The following is an 18,325-nucleotide window of genomic DNA, read 5'->3' as shown; positions in this document are numbered from 1 at the left end:
CCTATCCCTACGAGCGCCTTCGAGAGACAGAGCCGGCATAGCATCTTAAGATTTCAGGAAGTCACCGCAGACGCCTCGCAGTCAACGGGAACGTCTCCTCCCACTGAACGAACATCGCCGGAAGCCTAAAATAAATCCAAGAATAATGCGGACACCAATGTAAAGTCTAGTCTAGGATTTGAACTCTGACGAGCTAGGATACCACCATTGTCCTCCTAGCCATCCAACTGTAGATTGGTTCACACATTATAAGGGTTTTGATGTTGCCATAAGAGAAAGTTGTGATTGGGGACAGGTAGATGAGATGGGGGGAGAGAACGTGCGTTGGCAGCTGCAGATCTTGTGCGCGGGCAGATCCGTCGGAGATCCCACCATTATAGCTCCTCGTGTGATCGTGTCCTCCAGATCTTCGACTCAATTCGAAAATCCGTAACGGCGAACACCACACCACACCCACAGCACAGCACAGATCCTGTATTTAACTCGACGCACCCAAACCCAACGCCAACGCACGCAGCGCACGACACGGCCACTTTCCACGCCTCCGTCTCCGCCTTCCTCGCCAGCGAGCTCCGCTCCGTTCCGCCTCCTCCTCCGGTCCCCAAGGTTCGATCCCTCCCTCCCTCCCTCCCGTCACGCTTCCCCGAACCCCTCGCTCGCCGCTCCGTGGCGGCGCGGATCTGGCCGCGGAGCATGCTGTGTTTGGGGGGTCTCGTGTCGCGGCGCTGCCGGTGGATCTGCCCGTGCGCGCGGGCGGGTCCGGCCGATCCGGCGGTCCTCCGGCCCCGTCGGCGGCTGGTGGTTTCGTTAGTCACTGCGAAATGGCTGCTCCTCCTTCAGTCGCTGGTCCAGCTAGTGGCTGTTGCGTTGGGTGTTAAGCTTGACGCAGCGTGGTGCAAGCACAGAGTGTCCAAGTGTTCTAGCTTTTGCTTTGGCCCGATGGGATCTGTTAGGCTACCGGAGTATTATTGTCTAAATTGGGGAGGTGGCCCCCTTGATCCAAGGGGAAACCAAGTGTCCATACCAGAGTTCAATCATAAAAATGGGTTTGGCATCAACTGTCTTCTGTGTAAGATGAGATGACTGGGCTAGGATCTGTCCAAATCTAAAATAAATCTCACCCGAATACTCATAAACCAAATAACTTGGGGAGATCATTTCAAGTGAGATGGTATCTCTCGAACATGATTACGAAATGTGCGATCTAAATGCTAGATGTGCACATCATCATTCTAGTGGCTTTTAAGATTGCTATGTATGATGTTTGATTGTGTATACTCTGATCTCGTGATCTTACAATGGTTCATGTCTTACGAAACGCACCAATTTTTAGCTTAATCAGTATATCTGTCTGATATTTTGATTAGTTTTGCCAGCCTACTTTTATCCATTAAACTAAACTAAACTCTCTTATATTTCTTTACAGAGGTAGTATTTGTTAATCACATCATATCATAATGGCTTTAATTGAATAGCTCGGCACAGAACCTCAGTGCGTGGTTCTTACTTCTTAATAGTGCAAAAAACAATGTAAATCGTGTTTGATGACTAAAAATGTTGATTTATAGCTAGTACTAGGCTGGATGACTAAAAATGTTGATTTATAGCTAGTACTAGGCTGGATGACTAAAAATGTTGATTTATAACTAGTACTAGGCTGGATGACTAAAAATGTTGATTTATAACTAGTACTAGGCTGGATGTCCAGCAACAGCAATAATTGTGATCCAGTACAGCTATAGTTTTTTTTTTCAACTTTGGTAGGCATAGTTGCACATGGGTAGAGCATGCCTGCCTGGAAGGACAGCTTATTGCTCTCTTTATTATTTTTATTAAGCATAAATGGCCATTAATGTGATTGAAGTTTTGATTAGTTTTGCCAGCCTACTTCTATCCACTAACCTCATTAGTGATGAAAATACCTGCTATGCTTAGAGCCTTAAAGCTAGAGGTACACTTTGCTAAATACAGCTGTAGTTTCTCCTTATTGTGTTATTACCAGAAACATTGCTTTAGTTACATATTTGAATAAGGTTGATGAGCACATCAGGTAGAGATAAATTGACAGCTCCTTAAAATGATTCAGTTAGTTATGTGTTTTTGTGCTCATCGATGTAATTCTTATTAGCAAGATACCTAGCAGTGAATATGTGATGTAACAAGTAAATGATTGAGAAGGTTTTCAATTGTCTTGTGCAGACCAATGGCTGACGGCGAGGACATCCAGCCACTTGTGTGTGACAATGGCACTGGAATGGTCAAGGTTCGATGCTCACCCCTCTGTTTCATTCAAATTTTAAGCACAGAAAATTAGTTGTTCGGAAAATAAACACCTCATTCCTGTAGGCTGGTTTTGCTGGTGATGATGCCCCAAGAGCAGTTTTCCCTAGTATAGTTGGCCGCCCTCGGCACACAGGTGTCATGGTTGGAATGGGCCAAAAAGATGCCTATGTGGGTGATGAAGCGCAATCAAAAAGGGGTATCCTGACCTTGAAATACCCTATTGAGCATGGCATTGTGAGCAACTGGGATGACATGGAGAAAATCTGGCATCACACCTTCTACAATGAGCTGCGTGTTGCCCCTGAAGAACATCCAGTTTTGCTGACAGAAGCTCCTCTGAACCCAAAGGCAAACAGAGAGAAGATGACCCAAATCATGTTCGAGACATTCAATGCCCCAGCTATGTATGTGGCTATTCAAGCTGTTCTTTCTCTATATGCAAGTGGTCGTACAACCGGTACGTGTCCATTTTCTCCCTACTCAAGATGGGTTTATCTATGCTTATATCCCTTCATCAGTCATTGTATGACCTGAACGTGCGATGTCTGTGCAGGTATTGTGCTTGATTCTGGTGATGGTGTGAGCCATACTGTGCCTATCTACGAGGGATATGCACTTCCTCATGCTATTCTCCGGCTGGATCTTGCGGGCCGTGATCTGACCGACTCCCTGATGAAGATCCTCACAGAAAGGGGTTATTCCTTCACTACAACCGCTGAGCGGGAAATCGTAAGAGATATAAAGGAGAAGCTCGCCTATGTCGCCCTTGACTACGAGCAGGAGCTGGAGACCGCCAAGAGCAGCTCATCCGTCGAGAAGAGCTACGAACTGCCTGACGGGCAGGTCATCACGATCGGCGCCGAGAGGTTCAGGTGCCCGGAGGTGCTGTTCCAGCCCTCGCTGATCGGCATGGAGGCTCCTGGGATCCACGAGACCACCTACAACTCCATCATGAAGTGCGACGTGGATATCAGGAAGGACCTGTACGGCAACATTGTGCTCAGTGGAGGGACGACCATGTTCCCCGGCATTGCAGACAGGATGAGCAAGGAGATCACCGCCCTCGCGCCGAGCAGCATGAAGATTAAGGTCGTGGCGCCTCCAGAGAGGAAGTACAGTGTCTGGATCGGTGGCTCCATCCTTGCCTCCCTCAGCACATTCCAGCAGGTACTTACGCGACCTTTTTGTTTTGTCAGGGTGTGTACCATCTTATTCTGGGGAAAAAGATACATTGTTTTTTTTCCTTATCTCTATTAACATCTTATTACATGAACCAACCAGACAGCAAATTAATCTTTTCCTACAAAGCAAAGTATTACTTGTGTTTCCAGCTTATGAAGAAAGTACCCCTGATGTTATCAAAAAAGAAAGTACCCCTGATCCCTTTAACTTTTGCAGATGTGGATATCCAAGGGAGAGTACGATGAATCTGGCCCCTCGATCGTCCACCGCAAGTGCTTCTAAGCCTTGGGCCGTGTCTTACTCCGTGTCTCTCTGCACTTTTCCTATGATTGAGCTTGTATCCGACTCCCCCTCCATTGAAGTACTCCCCGAGCTTCTTGTGCGGCCGTTTTCGCGGATGCTTTAGCATTACCTTGTGGATGAAGGAAAAGTAGGTCCTGTATTATCACTTATATACAGAAGATGCCGCTTGTTCTCAGTGATATGCTACTATGTTGGTTGATATTTAGCCGGTGCGCGCGGAGGAGGACCGACGCACCGGTTTCGGGTTTGGGCTTGGGCTGTTGTGTGGCTGCAGAGTGCAGGACGCTGGGTGTGTATGTATAATTATTTTCTTCCATTAAGTATATTGGATCGGTGTGGAATTACTATTATACCTTTATTTGGTTGCTTTGGTCAGCAAGGCTGGTCACCGGTCTATTTCGGCTTGCTATTTTTTTTATAATATATGCAAGAAGAAAAGGGAAGTTTCCTAGAAAGTATTAGTGCCTCCTTCCATTGCGAGCGCTGGTGGCAGTATGTATGTATGTATGATGTTTATGCGAAATGTGTGCCACTGAACCCCCGGAGGCTTTTGTGGAATATTATATCCCCATCCATCTGCTTTGATGCTTTGCGCCTGTGTTTTTGTCGCCTCCAATGATTTCTTTTTGAGAACCTCATGCGAGGACAGGGGTTTCCTGCAGTTCGTTAAGAAGAAAGATGATCCGATGTATACTCAGCTGGATAAACGGGCGGTTTTTCCTCGATGGCAGCTGCTCCATATTATGTTGATATTTGTGTCCAGGCAACTTGGTTCTCTCGGAGTTATTGTACTCCTACTTAATAGGAATGCCAATATTGTAGCTCATGCCTTATTATTATGTTGATATTTGTGTCCTAGCAACTTGGTTCTCTCGGAGTTGCTGTAATTGTAGCGAGGCTATGCCGCAACCACGTGTTTGATTTGGGTTGATGAGCCTCTTGAGTTTTATTATCTTAGTCTGATGTATCCGTTATCTGATGATTAATAAAATTAGCCATAGTGACTTTCCCTAAAAGAAAGAAATATTGTCCAATGTATAATTAGGAAAATCGGACGCAAAAACCGAACAGCGCCCATTTAATTAGGGGAAACCGAGTGAACACCCAAGAACAAACGCAAAAAGGACTGTGGAACTTGGGATAGAGACTAGGAGAGGTGCCTCCAATGAAGAACTGGCTCGCCCTCTCAGTCAGAGCCAAGGAACAAGAGAGAAGGTATCAAGCGGAGGATCTCTCTCTCTCTCTCTCTCTCTCTCTCTCTCTCTCTCTCTCTCTCTCGGCCGGCCACCAAACTAAACTGAATGCGTCAATGGTTGAGACAGCCAGAATTCAAAAAAAGAAACCTGGACTACCAATGAAACGCCGTCCAAGAAACAAAAACAAAAGGAGGATCATCAGCATCCCCAACCACTTTCACATGCTGAGATGCCATTCTTGGCAGACACATCTTGAGATGCGGCATTCAGATTAACCAACACTACTAGACATCAGCAGCTACACGAGCAAACCAGTTTTGTTTCAAAAGCTAGGAAGCAACCAAGAGGCAGGCACACAAACGAACAGCAAGCATGTCAAACGAACCGGCGGAAAACCAACGGCGCAAAGACGACCACGCAAAAACCATGAAACTGCATTTTAGTCCCTTATTTCTCATTCTCCTCCATCTCCATCTCCATCTCCATGGGTGGGTTCACCCAACAATCCGACTAACGACCAAAGCACACAGGCAGGCAGGCAGGGGATAAACAACCATCAAGATTGGTTTTACAGAGCATCAAGGTTCTACTCAACACAACCGGGGGAGCCAGAGGTGAGACCCCTAATACAGGTCGCCCTCCTTGTGGGTGTGGATGACGCAGTCCGACTTGGGGTAGGCGACGCACGTCAGCACGTAGCCCTCCTCCTGCTGCGCGTCGTCCAGGAACGACCCGTCCGACTGGTCCACCGCGCCCGCCTCGATCTTGCCCGCGCAGGTCGAGCATGCCCCCGCCCGGCACGAGTAGGGCAGCTCCACCCCCGCCGTCTCCGCCGAGTCCAGGATGTAGGCGTCGTCCGGCGCCTCAAACTCGTGCTCCTCCCCTTCCGGGGTCACCAGCTTCACCTTGTACGTGGCCGCCGCTGAGACATCCAGCTTCTTCTTTGAGGAGGACCTCAGGCTCGGCAGCTGCAGCGCGCCTCGGCCAAGGAAGCTCACACGGCTCTTGAGCGCTTTCTGGGGGACATCGGTTGTCCGAGCATTGCCCAAGAGCACGCAGGAGGTCGCAAACGTGCAGGTTGACATCTTGAAACCTGACCCAAAGAATCAAGTCAGTAAAGGTAACAAAAAATAGAACTGAAATTCTCACTATCTAATGCAACCAATTATTCAGCACACAACAAGTTATGCATTGGGTCGGATGCTATCCTACCACTAGCACTGGAAAAGCACCCATTGTTTTCCACATGAACAGATTAAGGTCAAACACAAAGAGCTAGTGATATACGGCGATGGTATCTTTACCAAGGAAAAAAATGGGGATAAACCATCATTCTCTCCATGAGAAGGCCACGGTTACTCTCTGGAGCAGTATGAGAAAGGCAGGCATTGCACTCCTGCCCTTCACTCGAAGCTCCAGGACAAAATACGCAACATCAACGCCCCTTTGTTGCTTGCTCAAGATAACAACTAATTTCATGATAAACGATTGACACCCAGACCAGGGACACAGGAAACAGAAAGGCTCTATTGTGAAAAAAAGATACCCGCCTGGACCTAAATCAACCTTCTTAATTTTGTATGAAAATGTTGTGCTGATATATGCCAACGGTATCTTTACCAACAAAGAGAAATGGGGACAGGCCATCCACTCCCTTGGTGAGAAGGCCATAATTACTTTTGGAGCAGTATGAGAAAGGCAGGCATTGCAACCCTGCTCTTCACTCGAAGCTCCAGGACACAGCACGCAAAACATGAACTGCTTAATAGAGCAAACAATTTCATGTTTGTCCAAACTCTAATAATAGGAGAAGAAAAACGTAAGAGGTCATGCTTATTGTGCGCCTATTGTGTCGGACTGCATCGTCCAACATGCTATCCAACACTAACACTGGAACATCACACACACACACACACACATTATTTGCGTGACAAACAGCGGGTTTTAAGACCAAACACGAGTCGGGATGCTGATATAAGCCAACGGTATGTTAACCAAGGAGGGAAAAGTGAGGACAAGCCAGCACCCCCCTCCAGTACAAGGCCGGAGTCACTCTCCGGAGCAATATGAGAAAGGCAAGCACTGCATCCCTGCCATTCACTCGAAGCTCCCGGACACACACACACACACAGGTAAATGAAGAGAAAACCAGCCTCCCTTCCTTTCCTACCAGGGCCGCCCGCCATGACCATCTACTCTAGTATCATCAAAATCCAAAACCCTGAGCGACGGCAAACAAATAATTCGTCGAATCGGGGCATGGGTAAACTGAAATGTTGGGTTTGTTCACCTACCTACATAGTACTACATACATACATACATACATATCTAAACCCAGACAGAATCCCCAAAACCTGCGTGCTCACGGCGACGACGACGAAAACCGGAGCGCGTGTTCCATTTCCACCCCACCCCCCACCCCTTTGTTCCCCGGATGGAGGGAGGAAACGACGAGATCCCCTGCCCGTCCCTGTTGAGGGCTCGGGCTGAGCATGCGACACGGGCGGACTTAACGAGGCGCGCGGGTGGGGTTGGAGATTCCGGGGGGATAACCAGGCCGCTACTCAACGCAAAGCAGAGCAGATCGGCGGCGAGCCGGGCGGAGATTCCGGCGCCCGTCCCGTCCCGTCCTGTCCCGGAGAACTGGCTGGGTAGGGTTCGCACGCCGCCGCCAGAAGGAAGTGAAACAAGAGGGGAAAAACAGAGAAGGAAGAGAACAGATCGGGACAGCTGCTTGCTACCTGTGGCGGCGGGCCGGCGAGGAGGGACGGGGCGGGGGCGGCGGCGGCGGCGGCGGCGGCGGCGGCGGCGGCGGCTTCCCTTGCCTCCTCCTCCTTGCGTGTGTTCTCTGTGTCTGTGGTGGGGGTGGGCGGCGGCGGCGGCCACCTTTTAATAGGCGGAATGGCGAGTGCCCTTGCCTGCCCTGGCAGCGGTCGCCGTTTTCTCGTTGAAAAAAAAAACCGGCAGAAAAGATGCGGACGAAATGACGGGTTTGCCCCCCGCGGCGGCTGCGAACGAACGAACCCGGGGGTGCGGCGCTGGGTCTGGTCTGGCCGGTTTCCAGTTTCGGCCCACATTCATTCATTCCTCCTCCAGGAAGGTTCTGGAGCCCCCCGGTAGGTACATCTTTTTTTTATTGGAAGAGTTTTAGTCACTCCACGTGCTTTGTTTTCTCCGTACGCCTGCATTTCATAGGTTCTTTTTATACCTGCGCTACGATTGCACACGAAAGAAATTTCTCGTCGGCTACAATCTCTCACCATGCATCTCGCAAAAACACTTTTGATATTTGCTTGTCTCGTCCTCGTTCTGGTTAGGGCTTGCCGCACTTTGTTGGTTGTATATATTACTGGGTGTATCTAGACAAATCTAAAACAACTAATTCGGGTCCACGGAGGGAGTATGTATGGTGAGCATGTTGTAGATGGACATGGGTGAAATTTCGTTTTCGTGGTTGTAACAGGGGGTCCTCACCTATGTAGATTACGGATAACCCGCACTAATGTCTCTCATGACTCCGCCTTATCTTAATGCTCCTTTAAGGAGGCGAGCGGGGTGGACACGCGGCCAACATCAAAACAAACTTGGTGTTGTTTTTTGGTCGGATGCGAACTAATTGGCTGTTTTCGTGGGATTAGCAGGCCGCAGCTTGCATCCCTATGCCACCACTTATGTCGATGTGGGGGCGCAAACCGTTGTGGAAGCCTCTAACTCTACATTCCGATGTCGTTGTCCTTATGTTAAGCGATGTCTAGTTTGGTTCTAGTTGATTGTTTGCCTTTTATTCTTAAAGCCTCTTAACTCCAAACATTTCCTAATTTCGCACCCCCCCTAAAAAAAGGCTTATAAATTTTGCTTGAAATCAAATGATGGAGAGTTTGACCAGGTTTATAGGGAAACCATCAATAACAACATTACAAAAATATCATGAGAATAATTTATTTTGTATATAATGATACTAAATTGATGCCATAATTGTTGGCCATTTAACTTGAGAGAACATTTATAGGCCCTCCTTTTGGAGTCAGAGGGGGGAGTTGCCTGCCCGAGTACGGATTTGTCTCATTGTTTTTTTTAACTTCGGATTTATCTCATTGTTTATATGCATTTTATGCTTTCTCTTTTTTTGTTGCATGTTAAGCGTTTTGCAATTAATTTCAATGTTCAAAAATAGATGCATATGTTATGGTGAGTATAAACCCAAATGCTTTTGGTCATTAGAGTTTAGCTCTGGCCATGCTCAAATCCTGAATCTGTCACTTATCATAAGACTTCAATTTTTGCCAAATCTTTGTCACACTTGTGGCGGGCGTTTTGTTCTCCGCACTTTTTGGGGGCAAACACAGTTTGCCTAGATTAGTTGTGGCAAATTTATTCATCAACTTTCTTTTTTGAGTAACCTTCATCAACCTAATATGACCTGAGCTTCAGACGTTGTGGTGGATCATGAATCTTTTGGACCCGACTGTCACCAAATGAGCTGTAAATAGATGTCAATTTTGCAACCTCACTAGAATTAAAAAACACGATCCAAGTTTTTGAACCTACAAGTCAACGGTGGTGTGGATCTAGAAAATACACTATTCTCTTTTGGTCGATGTGAAGTCTATGATAAGTATCGTTGTATCTTCTGTCCAACACCGTGACAAACATGTGATCGCATATGTAAAAAAGATGGTGGATGAGAATTAACTTGTTCCGTAGCTCCATGGAGCTCTTTATTTTGAAAATTTTAAAATTACATTTGTACATCCAAGAAAATAAAAGAAGATTCTAGCTTGTACATCAAAATACAACCATTATAGATCATGGCATTTGTTTTCTATGCATTTCCCAAATACAACATTTCCTCATCAATTTTGCTCATCAACGGTCTGTTTGCTTGCCCTGGGGCCTAGGTGGTTGGGCCATCGTCCTTCTCGCCCTGCGCATCGGAAACCACAGAAGCAGATAACCGATGGTCGTAGCACAATGGTTTTAGCCCAGAAGCACCAACCAGGCAAAATAGTTGTGTGCCCCTCTCTCAGGTGGAAAGCAGAGTTCTATACTCGCCCAGCAAGATGGGGATGTCATCCATGCGCAACTGAAGTGTATAAGAAATACAAAGCACTGGTAAGTAGGAGAAACTGGTAAATGAGCATGCTTCGGACAATGAGGAGTAGATGTCGCCCGTGGAGCTCATATACCTGCGAGGCATTTTTCAAATGGAAGAGGCGGCGATCTTCCCTTTCAAGGAATGCCGGGGATGGGCTTTCCCTGCATCCATTTAGTGATGGGAATGAAAATAGTCAATGCGAAATACTCATGGCAAGACTTTGACAATTATTAGTTCCTGTGCTATCGTTTCTTCAGATATAACAAGCTCTGACCATGGCTGGGTTGCCCGTACAGCCGTACTCAAATTTTAGCCAGTAAGTCCACTAGTCTGACTGAAAAAAAGGCATATTCCACTTTCGATTGTTTTTCGCTTTTCCTTTTGAATTAAGTATAAATGACATGAAAACATGCCTTTAGTTACATGATAAAACACATAATCCACGTGATGAACTGGCAACATTTTGTTTTGCATAATTCCAGTTCATTGTGTGTGCAAAAGACAACAAAATGGATGAATGGATTAATATCTAGCAGTTGAAATTATTATCATGACAAGAAGAGAATAATAATAGACCAGAGATGGAACTATCTGCAAAGTCGTGTCATTGTTTCACCGTATTGTTTCTTGATTTTATGTAGAACTGAATGCTTAAAATGTGTAAATAATAACGCAGAGGGGGGATGGAGGAATGAAACCATACACAAAGCGGCGAATAATGAGACGTTGATAGTCCCTCAGCAGAGGGCCTAGCTCCTGGAGCTGTATTGAGCTGGATGGAGAACTTCTCCAATGATCACGAAGTGCCTGTACATCATATATATACAATAATGTCCCATTTCCTTGGAAGCCAACACAATTTCAAAGGATCGCAGAAAAGGAAAGATATCAGCACCTGAATACATGCAAGCTGGTCGGTGGTAGGAAGTGATTCACCAATGAGCCTAGATGATAATTCCATTAGTTCTTTATCGTTGATTTCGTCAACAAAACTTGCTGAAGGTTCTACATAAAGTGGAATCCCCAATCGTTTGGCCAACTCCAACATCGGAGATTCATCAGATTGTGATTCTGATTCCTGCAATAATCATATTCTTTAGTGATTGCAAGGTTCTAAATTCTAATGCCACAAAAAAAATCGACATTGATTCTCATTTTACTCCCCACAAAGATCTTCTGAACTTCAGGTGTATGCAAACATACCTTCAATGCAGACTGTTGGGCATCACCAGTCACAGTGCTATGGTTGCTGTCTGAACCAACACTAGGAACCAAGTCCCGCTTGGCAATAGGATCATCTGAACATCAATCGTGCAGAGTTTATAGAAGCAGAGATTATCTTTCTCCATTAAGCATTACAGAGTGTAGATCAGAAGAGTTTACACAGCAAAGGAAAATATCTAGCTAGTGTTTGGCTACAATCAGAAAAGGAAACAGATGCAAACATAAACAATAACTGCTAGTCATAATTATGCATATAACCATAAGCTCTAGCAATTTCCAACACCTCTAGTTATAAGTAGCAAATAATATCAATAACTGAACTGAGTCAGATGAATTCCTTTTCCTTGGCAGTTTTGTAAATCGACAAAATTCTTCTCACCATTCACCAGTCATTACTGGAGAATGTGTGGACGCTAAGGGTTAATTGGGTATTGACTGGCAGAATATGAGTCAACACTAACAGCTCTACATATTTCACCGTATTCTTATAATTTAGTACTGACACATGTAAGAACTCAAGTATCTAAGCATGAGTGGTCCACAAAACCCTGCAAGCATCTTATTCCAAGTCTATTTCTTGAAGTTTCAAGGACCAATATCTTTATTGGTTCATCGTGTGTATCACTGGATGCAGATGCCGGGGGAGAAATCTCTTCGATTAACTAAAACAATTTGGTTTGCCTGTGTGAAGTGTGCAGCACATTGGCTGCTTATACAAGTACTAGCAACCCAAGTTATGTTCATCTTCCATCCCTAAGGGTTAGTACAATTCACTGGTCCTGTAGATTTAACACATTGTGCAATAGCCAGCTTAATTTAAACATATTACTGTCTTAATCGGTAACTGGTACATATAGTCGAGGCATTATCTTAGCAAGTATAAGCATTATAGTTCTTTGTAGGTAACATTATCCACCAAATGCCCCTATTGATTACTTATTTATACGATGCTACAGAGATGGATATGTACACCGTTAGTAGGGGAAACATATGTCACTTCTTGAAGTACTCTACCAATATGCTAACTGATAAACTTCAGTAATCTGCTTAAAGACAATAAATTGATTTATTCTTAGTTATCTGTGCATACAGCTAAAACAACACCTACCTATATGATACTGATGGAGTAGAAAATATGGCATCTGTTGAGTGTAATAACTAGATTATAGGTCAAACCACAGGCCAACATATGATAACATATAATATTGCTTCTAAAAGCTTTTACGGTTTGCTGTTTGCACGATACAAATTAAAACTTCAAATCTCCAAGATATCAATATATATTCTTTTTTTTCAGATGTGATACTAATATACCTTCAGGAACAAGCCACCACAAATCGCCAAAGGTATTCTTTCCATCAAAGCCACCAAATAAAAGAAACCGAGGCCCTATGCAAGTCATAGAATGATATGCCCGAGGAGGGGGTGGCTCATTACTTGTTGGTAAGCGCTTCCATTGAACAGAGACTGGGATACCAAAGTATTAGTTAGCAAAAATAGATACAATGCCGAAAATTCATACGCGATGCTGGTTGCTCTAACAAAAGAACAGTAATTAAAGGAAGACAAATCAAAGCAAGAACAGTAAACAAAATGGTCAAGATGTTTGTTAACACGTACAAAGTTCTAGTCGTAAGAAACAGGCCAATCCGTCTGAGATGACATTTTGGATGTTATAGATTTTACATATATCATTACCTACACCTGTATGCACAAACACACGCAGATCTGGAGTGGACACATGCTGCATGTGCCACCCAGGACAGCATAGACATATGATGCACCTGTGCAGAATGAGTGGACGCATGGCATTTATCCTAGCTGTCTGTAGTGTTTCAGCAAATTCATAGTACTAAACAAGCTAGATAATTTTGGGTTTGGGCTAAGCTGGTTAATTATGGAATCACATTTTAAATTTAATTACCAGGACGCGGTATTTTGTTTCAGAGAACCATCTATGTCAATAATACGATAACAAGATTTGGTGTGTTCAGTTGATAACAAAATGCAAACTCATGCTCAATGCCCCCAAAGTGGATGTGCAGGAAAAAATATCATTTGAGCTTACCCCTGTCTAAAATAACACATTCGTTGTAGTACACATCATATCTACTTAGCCAACCGCCAGTTCCATGTCCACCAAATAGCAAGAGCTGACAGAAAGATCCAAGATCTATATGTTGTTAGTAATGTTATGGGATAACCGAAACTGGACGAGAAAACCTAAGATAAGCCCCAAAGAGGAAATTCTTTTCTGATACATTAATTCTAGCTGTAAATTGTAATAGACTTTTTGTTTCAGGTTCCAAGAAAAGAATGCTTTTATTATTATTTCTAGATCACTAAATAAACTTCCTATTATGTAACTAAAAACAAGGGAGCAAAGGTTTGGTAGCTAAGCCTTGTTTCACCAGACCAGAGCGAAGTTTAAATCAAAGCTAATGCATCACACAAACTCATATATAAGTGGATACTAAATATTAACAAATAATTTTCCACAGAAGACAAAACAAAGTTTATTTAATTGTCTATCCAACAAAAGTACGCCCGAGGGCCATTATATGCACGTTCATAGGACATTAAGCTTTGCTGAATAGAAGCTTGACATGATAGCAAACAACCCGATGATTAATAGGTACCCAAGATTAATATTGATTCTAACAGAATAATCAAGTGAAATCAACCTTCCAAATATGTGATAGACACAACAGAGATATCAGCTGTTAATACTTAGGCAGTTGGAGAAAAAAACATCAAGGTTTCAGATTGCATACATAAGGTCCACCAGAAGTCACTGAATGGCCACATCGTGCAGAGGGAGATTGACCTGGCAGCTTTAATTGTGTCCATCCTGGTGTCTCATTATCTCCCAAAATCAACAATACCAGGTTCAGTAATAGCAAATTTACAAATATTGCAGTAATCTCTAGCTTCGATTTGCAGTGAACCATTACTTAAATCAACTAAGAAACACAACTTCATACTAAAACGCAAACAACTGTGCGATAACCACTGCAAAAGGGCTAAATGAGAACAAACTCTGTATAAATAAGCATGTGAAGTATATATTAAAAAAAAGGTGAACCCCCACATCCCTCAGTGGAATAGGATAGCAAAATAATACCAATGAGCCATCTCAAACTCCATTTCCTTCAAAAAAGCAGGAGTGGACATACAAGACAAAGAAGATGTGAATACAATACACTGGATAGTGTCCTTAATATGTATATGTAAATATTATAAACACAGCTATGTAACCTCCACCGATCATGACACATATTTGCATAAAGAGTCCTGCTATACATATGACATGTTCCGTCCGATCCTTGTCCGACACACCAGATCAAACCAACCGTGGGGTGGAACCAAAGCAGCACACCACTGGATCTTGCATCCTACCCAGATCGGACCAGGAAATGTCGTACGTGCAATAGTTCCACTAACTGTCTAGACAAGAAGTTCTAAGTGCACTACGAGTTTTGTTCATGTACTGATGTACTCATCAATTAAGATCTTTAAAGCCTTTAAACAACAAATAGGAAGAGATACCTTCTTCAGTGATACCCTTTAAAGCCCAGAGATCACCCATTATCGGCCCAGTTCCACCTGTTGGAAGGAAGATATAAAGTAGTCAGGGGTAGGATTTTTTAGACAAAAAAGTTATGCAACTCACTATATCATCCAAATTGTCAGTGCACTAAAAATTATACTCAGGAATAGTCTGATACCCAGCAGGAAACCTACAAGCAAATCGAATCGCGCGGAACAGTTACATAATAGCTCTTCAGAAATTAACAATTATTCAGGGAAAAATATAAATAATCAATAAATAATCCGTAATACACATAGACTAACTAAATGACAATAAAGGGTTGGTGCTGAGGAAAAGAGCCTAGCTCACTTGGGTGGGAGTGGATGTACAATCCCACCACCTGGTTCGAGTCCCCATGAACTCCAATTTGGCTTCCTATTTGTTATGTTTGTCGGGGCCTCCCTTGCAGTTTTCATTAGAAAAAGGGGTTGATACTGGCACTGCTCTTAAAACTTTCAATGTTGAAGTTATTCAAGTGCAACAAAGCACTTTAGTTTCAATCATCTTTTATGTTTGGTGGCTATTTACAAAATAAATCAGAATTATATTTTCTAGTGTCAGCCAGCTTTTCAAGGTTGGACCAGGAAGGCATGAGGAGTACTACTGGCTTGTTGCAACATATGAAATGAGACTTAGCCAGTCATCTAAGCTAACATGAGCTTTGACAGAGCCCAAGAAGAACCAAATTAAGGAATGGCAATACCTCTGCCTCCAAATATAAGCAGCCTCTTCTCAATCATAGTGGCAGAATGTCCGCATCTTGGAGGTGGCGCTGATCCAGTAACTGCTAGTTCTGTCCACTCAAGTGACACTATCCAACAGAAAATACATAAAAGATTATAACAAAAGTAAAATAATGAATGATCAACTTATTCAACAAAATACATTCAATGCTCATCACAGCTTGAATAAAGGGAGCTGTGAGCTCACTTGTGTCCATGACATATACATCAGACAGCCACTTTTTGCCATCCCAACCACCATACCTGAACAAGGATGAACAACATCTTATTCACAGGTGATGAGGCACGGTAATGATGGGTGAAGCTTGTAGGGAACAAATCACTTACATGACAATTTTTCTGTTTCCTATGGCTGATGCGGCAGCAAACTCCCGGGGAGATGGCAAATCGCCAAAGCCAGTCATCTCCGACCACTGCCAAATGTCTGAACGCAAAAGAAGCACCGAGACATATTGAGAGTGCTTAGTGGTCGCTGAATCCCTGGTACAATTTGAAACAAAACGAGCATAACAGGGGATTCTAGAAAGGGTCGACGGAACGGAGGGCTTTACCGGTGTCGAGCATCCAGAAGTCACCTAACCTGCGAGGCAGACACCGGAACCGTAAACAAGGGACAATGACAGGCTGCAAACTCTAATAGACAGAGGGCTGTGCGCAATGGCGAACCTCTTGCCCCCGGAGCGGCCGCCGAAGATAAACATGTTGCAGTCGATGACCACGGCGACGTGGAAGGCCCTCGGGCTGGGGCCTGGCTGCCCGTCCGGGCCGCTGCCGCTGCACTCCGGCGTGTACCATAGCCTGTTCTCTGCGACAAGGGGATCGGGCACGCGAGTTTAATTAGACAGTGGCAGAGCAGAGAGCCGACTCCCATTCGGGTGGAGCTGAGCTTCCGCGGGCGGCGCAGGCGAAGCGAGTGGTGGGGGCGGGATTTACCGACGTCGTAGACGGCGATGTCGGCGAGGAAGCGCTTGTCGGCGAACCCGCCGAAGACGACGACCTTGGACCCGCCGATGGCGACCGCCGTGTGCCCGCTGCGGGGATATGCGCCGGCTCAGTTTTCAGGCCGGAGAGGATCGGGGGAGCGAGAGATCGGCGGCGAAGGACGGCGGGGCCGAGATCGGTTACCTGCGAGGGGCGGGGGCTTGGCCGCCGAAGTCGGAGGGGACGGCCCTCGCCCAGTGCATCCGCGTCGGCTGCAGCTGCTGCATCATCCCTCCTCCACCCCCGGTGGCGCGGTCGGCGGCCGTCGCGTCGCCGGAACGGGGGAGCAGCGGCGTGTAGACCCCTTCGTTCCCCTTCTTTCTTTTTTTTTTGAAGCCTTCGTTCCCCTTCTGACGGTGGGCCACTGTGCCCGGCCTGTGCCAGCTGACTTTTCACACCGCCACCTAGGAAGACCCCGCTGCTGACGTGGCCGGCTATATTCAAATCAAACTTTCAAACCGAACCAAAATCTACATTTACAGTTGAGTGGCCGATTTTGAGAGAGGGGGGAGAAGATGGAGGCTGATGTATCGACAATTTTTTATTTCAAGTGATCTAAAATGTGCCATTGGTTCTCATCAACGGGCGAAAAGGGAGGACAATATTGAAGTTGAAGGAATGAGTGAATCCTGAACGCCATGGTGTGCATGATTACCGTGTGATTTTTTGAATAGTGGGGATGATCGATCATAGGTTGTTTCTGCGGAAATTAAGGAGACAAATCATGGACGGCCTCTTTATTTCAAAGAAGTATTATAAGAGTTTAAGCTAGAAAATTCTACTTCGTGCAACATGCTATGTCCATCTAATATCGTTCTAGTTCTATGAAGAAATCCCGTAATTATTTCTGTAGATTACTCTAAATGAAAGTTCATGGCAAGGGTTTCCTCATATCTAACCTCATGAGATGATGTAATCAAATACGACATGCAATATGACAATGTTGCTACTAACATTTCGAAAAGCAAGGATGTGCGGTCCATGATTCACGGAAGCGCACAACTTAAATCGTCACACTCAACGAGAAAACCCTCGAATAATCAAATGTGTTTAATATGCCTGGTGTGAGCAACTTGAACCCTACCATGCTACCATATCTGAATTTAGTCATTTGAAGTAACACTTTAATTTTCTCTCATCGTTCATCTCATCTGAAGTTTTATTCGACATACTTAGGTGTTAGTTGGGATTTAAATTTTAAGCTTGCGCGAGCTATAGAGCTTAGTCACAATTATTATAGCCACTACCAAGGTCTAGGCTCACTTCTCCAACATAAAAGACCGATGTTTTACTTTCTGGACGATTCTCCGCCACCACGTCACTCGACCCATGTGTCATGTCCACGTGGCCACCCCTCGTCCACCTCGGGCGGCGTTAAAGGAGTGACTGGTCGAGCAACACTTGTTACAAGCTCATATGTGTATGAAACATTAGGCTAGCAAAACATACCACATCACAGTTTTAAAGTGGGCAAGCAAGTTTACATCAAGCTAAAGCCGTATGTGCAAAGTTCTACGGCCCAACGTGCTTGCCACGAATTGTCTTTCGGGTATTTTGGGCCTTTTTCCATGTTTGAGCTCGTATTGGCCAAGTCCCTTACAGATCGATTTGCCTGAGGCTTTGTTTTTCCATCCGATTTTCACGTCTCGCAACTCCAAAACTCTGAAACCAGGTGTCTTTGCCTCCCCATCTCCATGCATCAAGAGATGCGGGTGTGTTTGGTTGC

General features: G+C 44.9%; 3 protein-coding genes across 4 annotated transcripts; 1 reads left to right on the top strand and 2 right to left on the bottom strand.

Moving 5' to 3' along the window:
- Nucleotides 1–297: 297 nt before the first annotated feature.
- LOC109734018 (actin-3) lies at nucleotides 298–4,126 on the top strand. Its single transcript, XM_020293230.4, has 5 exons — nucleotides 298–606; nucleotides 2,200–2,263; nucleotides 2,347–2,740; nucleotides 2,837–3,450; nucleotides 3,682–4,126. Exons 2-5 carry the CDS (start codon nucleotides 2,204–2,206, stop codon nucleotides 3,745–3,747), a joined length of 1,134 nt encoding a protein of 377 aa, XP_020148819.1. The 5' UTR covers nucleotides 298–606; nucleotides 2,200–2,203; the 3' UTR covers nucleotides 3,748–4,126.
- Nucleotides 4,127–5,384: 1,258 nt separating this feature from the next.
- On the bottom strand, nucleotides 5,385–7,888 carry LOC109734019 (ferredoxin-3, chloroplastic). The gene is made up of 2 exons (XM_040391189.3): nucleotides 7,706–7,888; nucleotides 5,385–6,057 (listed from the first exon to the last, which is right to left on the bottom strand). Exon 2 carries the CDS (start codon nucleotides 6,047–6,049, stop codon nucleotides 5,588–5,590), a length of 462 nt encoding a protein of 153 aa, XP_040247123.1. The 5' UTR covers nucleotides 6,050–6,057; nucleotides 7,706–7,888; the 3' UTR covers nucleotides 5,385–5,587.
- Nucleotides 7,889–9,646: 1,758 nt separating this feature from the next.
- On the bottom strand, nucleotides 9,647–16,952 carry LOC109734020 (protein GLUTELIN PRECURSOR ACCUMULATION 3). Of its 2 annotated transcripts, XM_040391188.3 has the most exons (17): nucleotides 16,937–16,952; nucleotides 16,744–16,903; nucleotides 16,552–16,649; nucleotides 16,285–16,423; nucleotides 16,170–16,198; nucleotides 15,946–16,042; nucleotides 15,806–15,861; nucleotides 15,579–15,686; nucleotides 14,833–14,889; nucleotides 14,058–14,149; nucleotides 13,352–13,436; nucleotides 12,598–12,750; nucleotides 11,263–11,357; nucleotides 10,955–11,137; nucleotides 10,763–10,866; nucleotides 10,151–10,220; nucleotides 9,647–10,047 (listed from the first exon to the last, which is right to left on the bottom strand). In XM_040391188.3, the coding sequence occupies exons 2-17, from the start codon at nucleotides 16,827–16,829 to the stop codon at nucleotides 9,988–9,990; spliced, it is 1,512 nt and encodes a 503-aa protein (XP_040247122.1). In that variant the 5' UTR covers nucleotides 16,830–16,903; nucleotides 16,937–16,952; the 3' UTR covers nucleotides 9,647–9,987. The 2 variants fall into 2 exon arrangements, with proteins under 2 accessions (XP_040247122.1, XP_020148821.1); XM_020293232.4 differs by having other exon boundaries at nucleotides 16,744–16,940.
- Nucleotides 16,953–18,325: the final 1,373 nt, after the last annotated feature.

The sequence above is a fragment of the Aegilops tauschii genome, chromosome 5 (assembly GCF_002575655.3).
Source record: "Aegilops tauschii subsp. strangulata cultivar AL8/78 chromosome 5, Aet v6.0, whole genome shotgun sequence".
In the NCBI taxonomy this organism is placed as follows: Eukaryota; Viridiplantae; Streptophyta; class Magnoliopsida; order Poales; family Poaceae; genus Aegilops; species Aegilops tauschii.
The sequence above is the reverse complement of the archived record's forward strand: the minus strand, read 5'-3'. Positions and strand labels throughout refer to the sequence as shown.

Coding starts and splice junctions, on each gene's coding strand:
- LOC109734018 (XM_020293230.4), top strand. CDS start 2,204: ATGGCTGACGGCGAGGACATCCAGCCACTTGTGTGTGACAATGGCACT. Junction 2,741..2,836: donor TGCAAGTGGTCGTACAACCG/GTACGTGTCCAT, acceptor ATGTCTGTGCAG/GTATTGTGCTTGATTCTGGT. Junction 3,451..3,681: donor CCCTCAGCACATTCCAGCAG/GTACTTACGCGA, acceptor TAACTTTTGCAG/ATGTGGATATCCAAGGGAGA.
- LOC109734019 (XM_040391189.3), bottom strand. CDS start 6,049: ATGTCAACCTGCACGTTTGCGACCTCCTGCGTGCTCTTGGGCAATGCT.
- LOC109734020 (XM_040391188.3), bottom strand. CDS start 16,829: ATGATGCAGCAGCTGCAGCCGACGCGGATGCACTGGGCGAGGGCCGTC. Junction 14,150..14,832: donor AAAGGGTATCACTGAAGAAG/GTATCTCTTCCT, acceptor TGATTTTGGGAG/ATAATGAGACACCAGGATGG. Junction 10,048..10,150: donor ATTTGAAAAATGCCTCGCAG/GTATATGAGCTC, acceptor TATACACTTCAG/TTGCGCATGGATGACATCCC.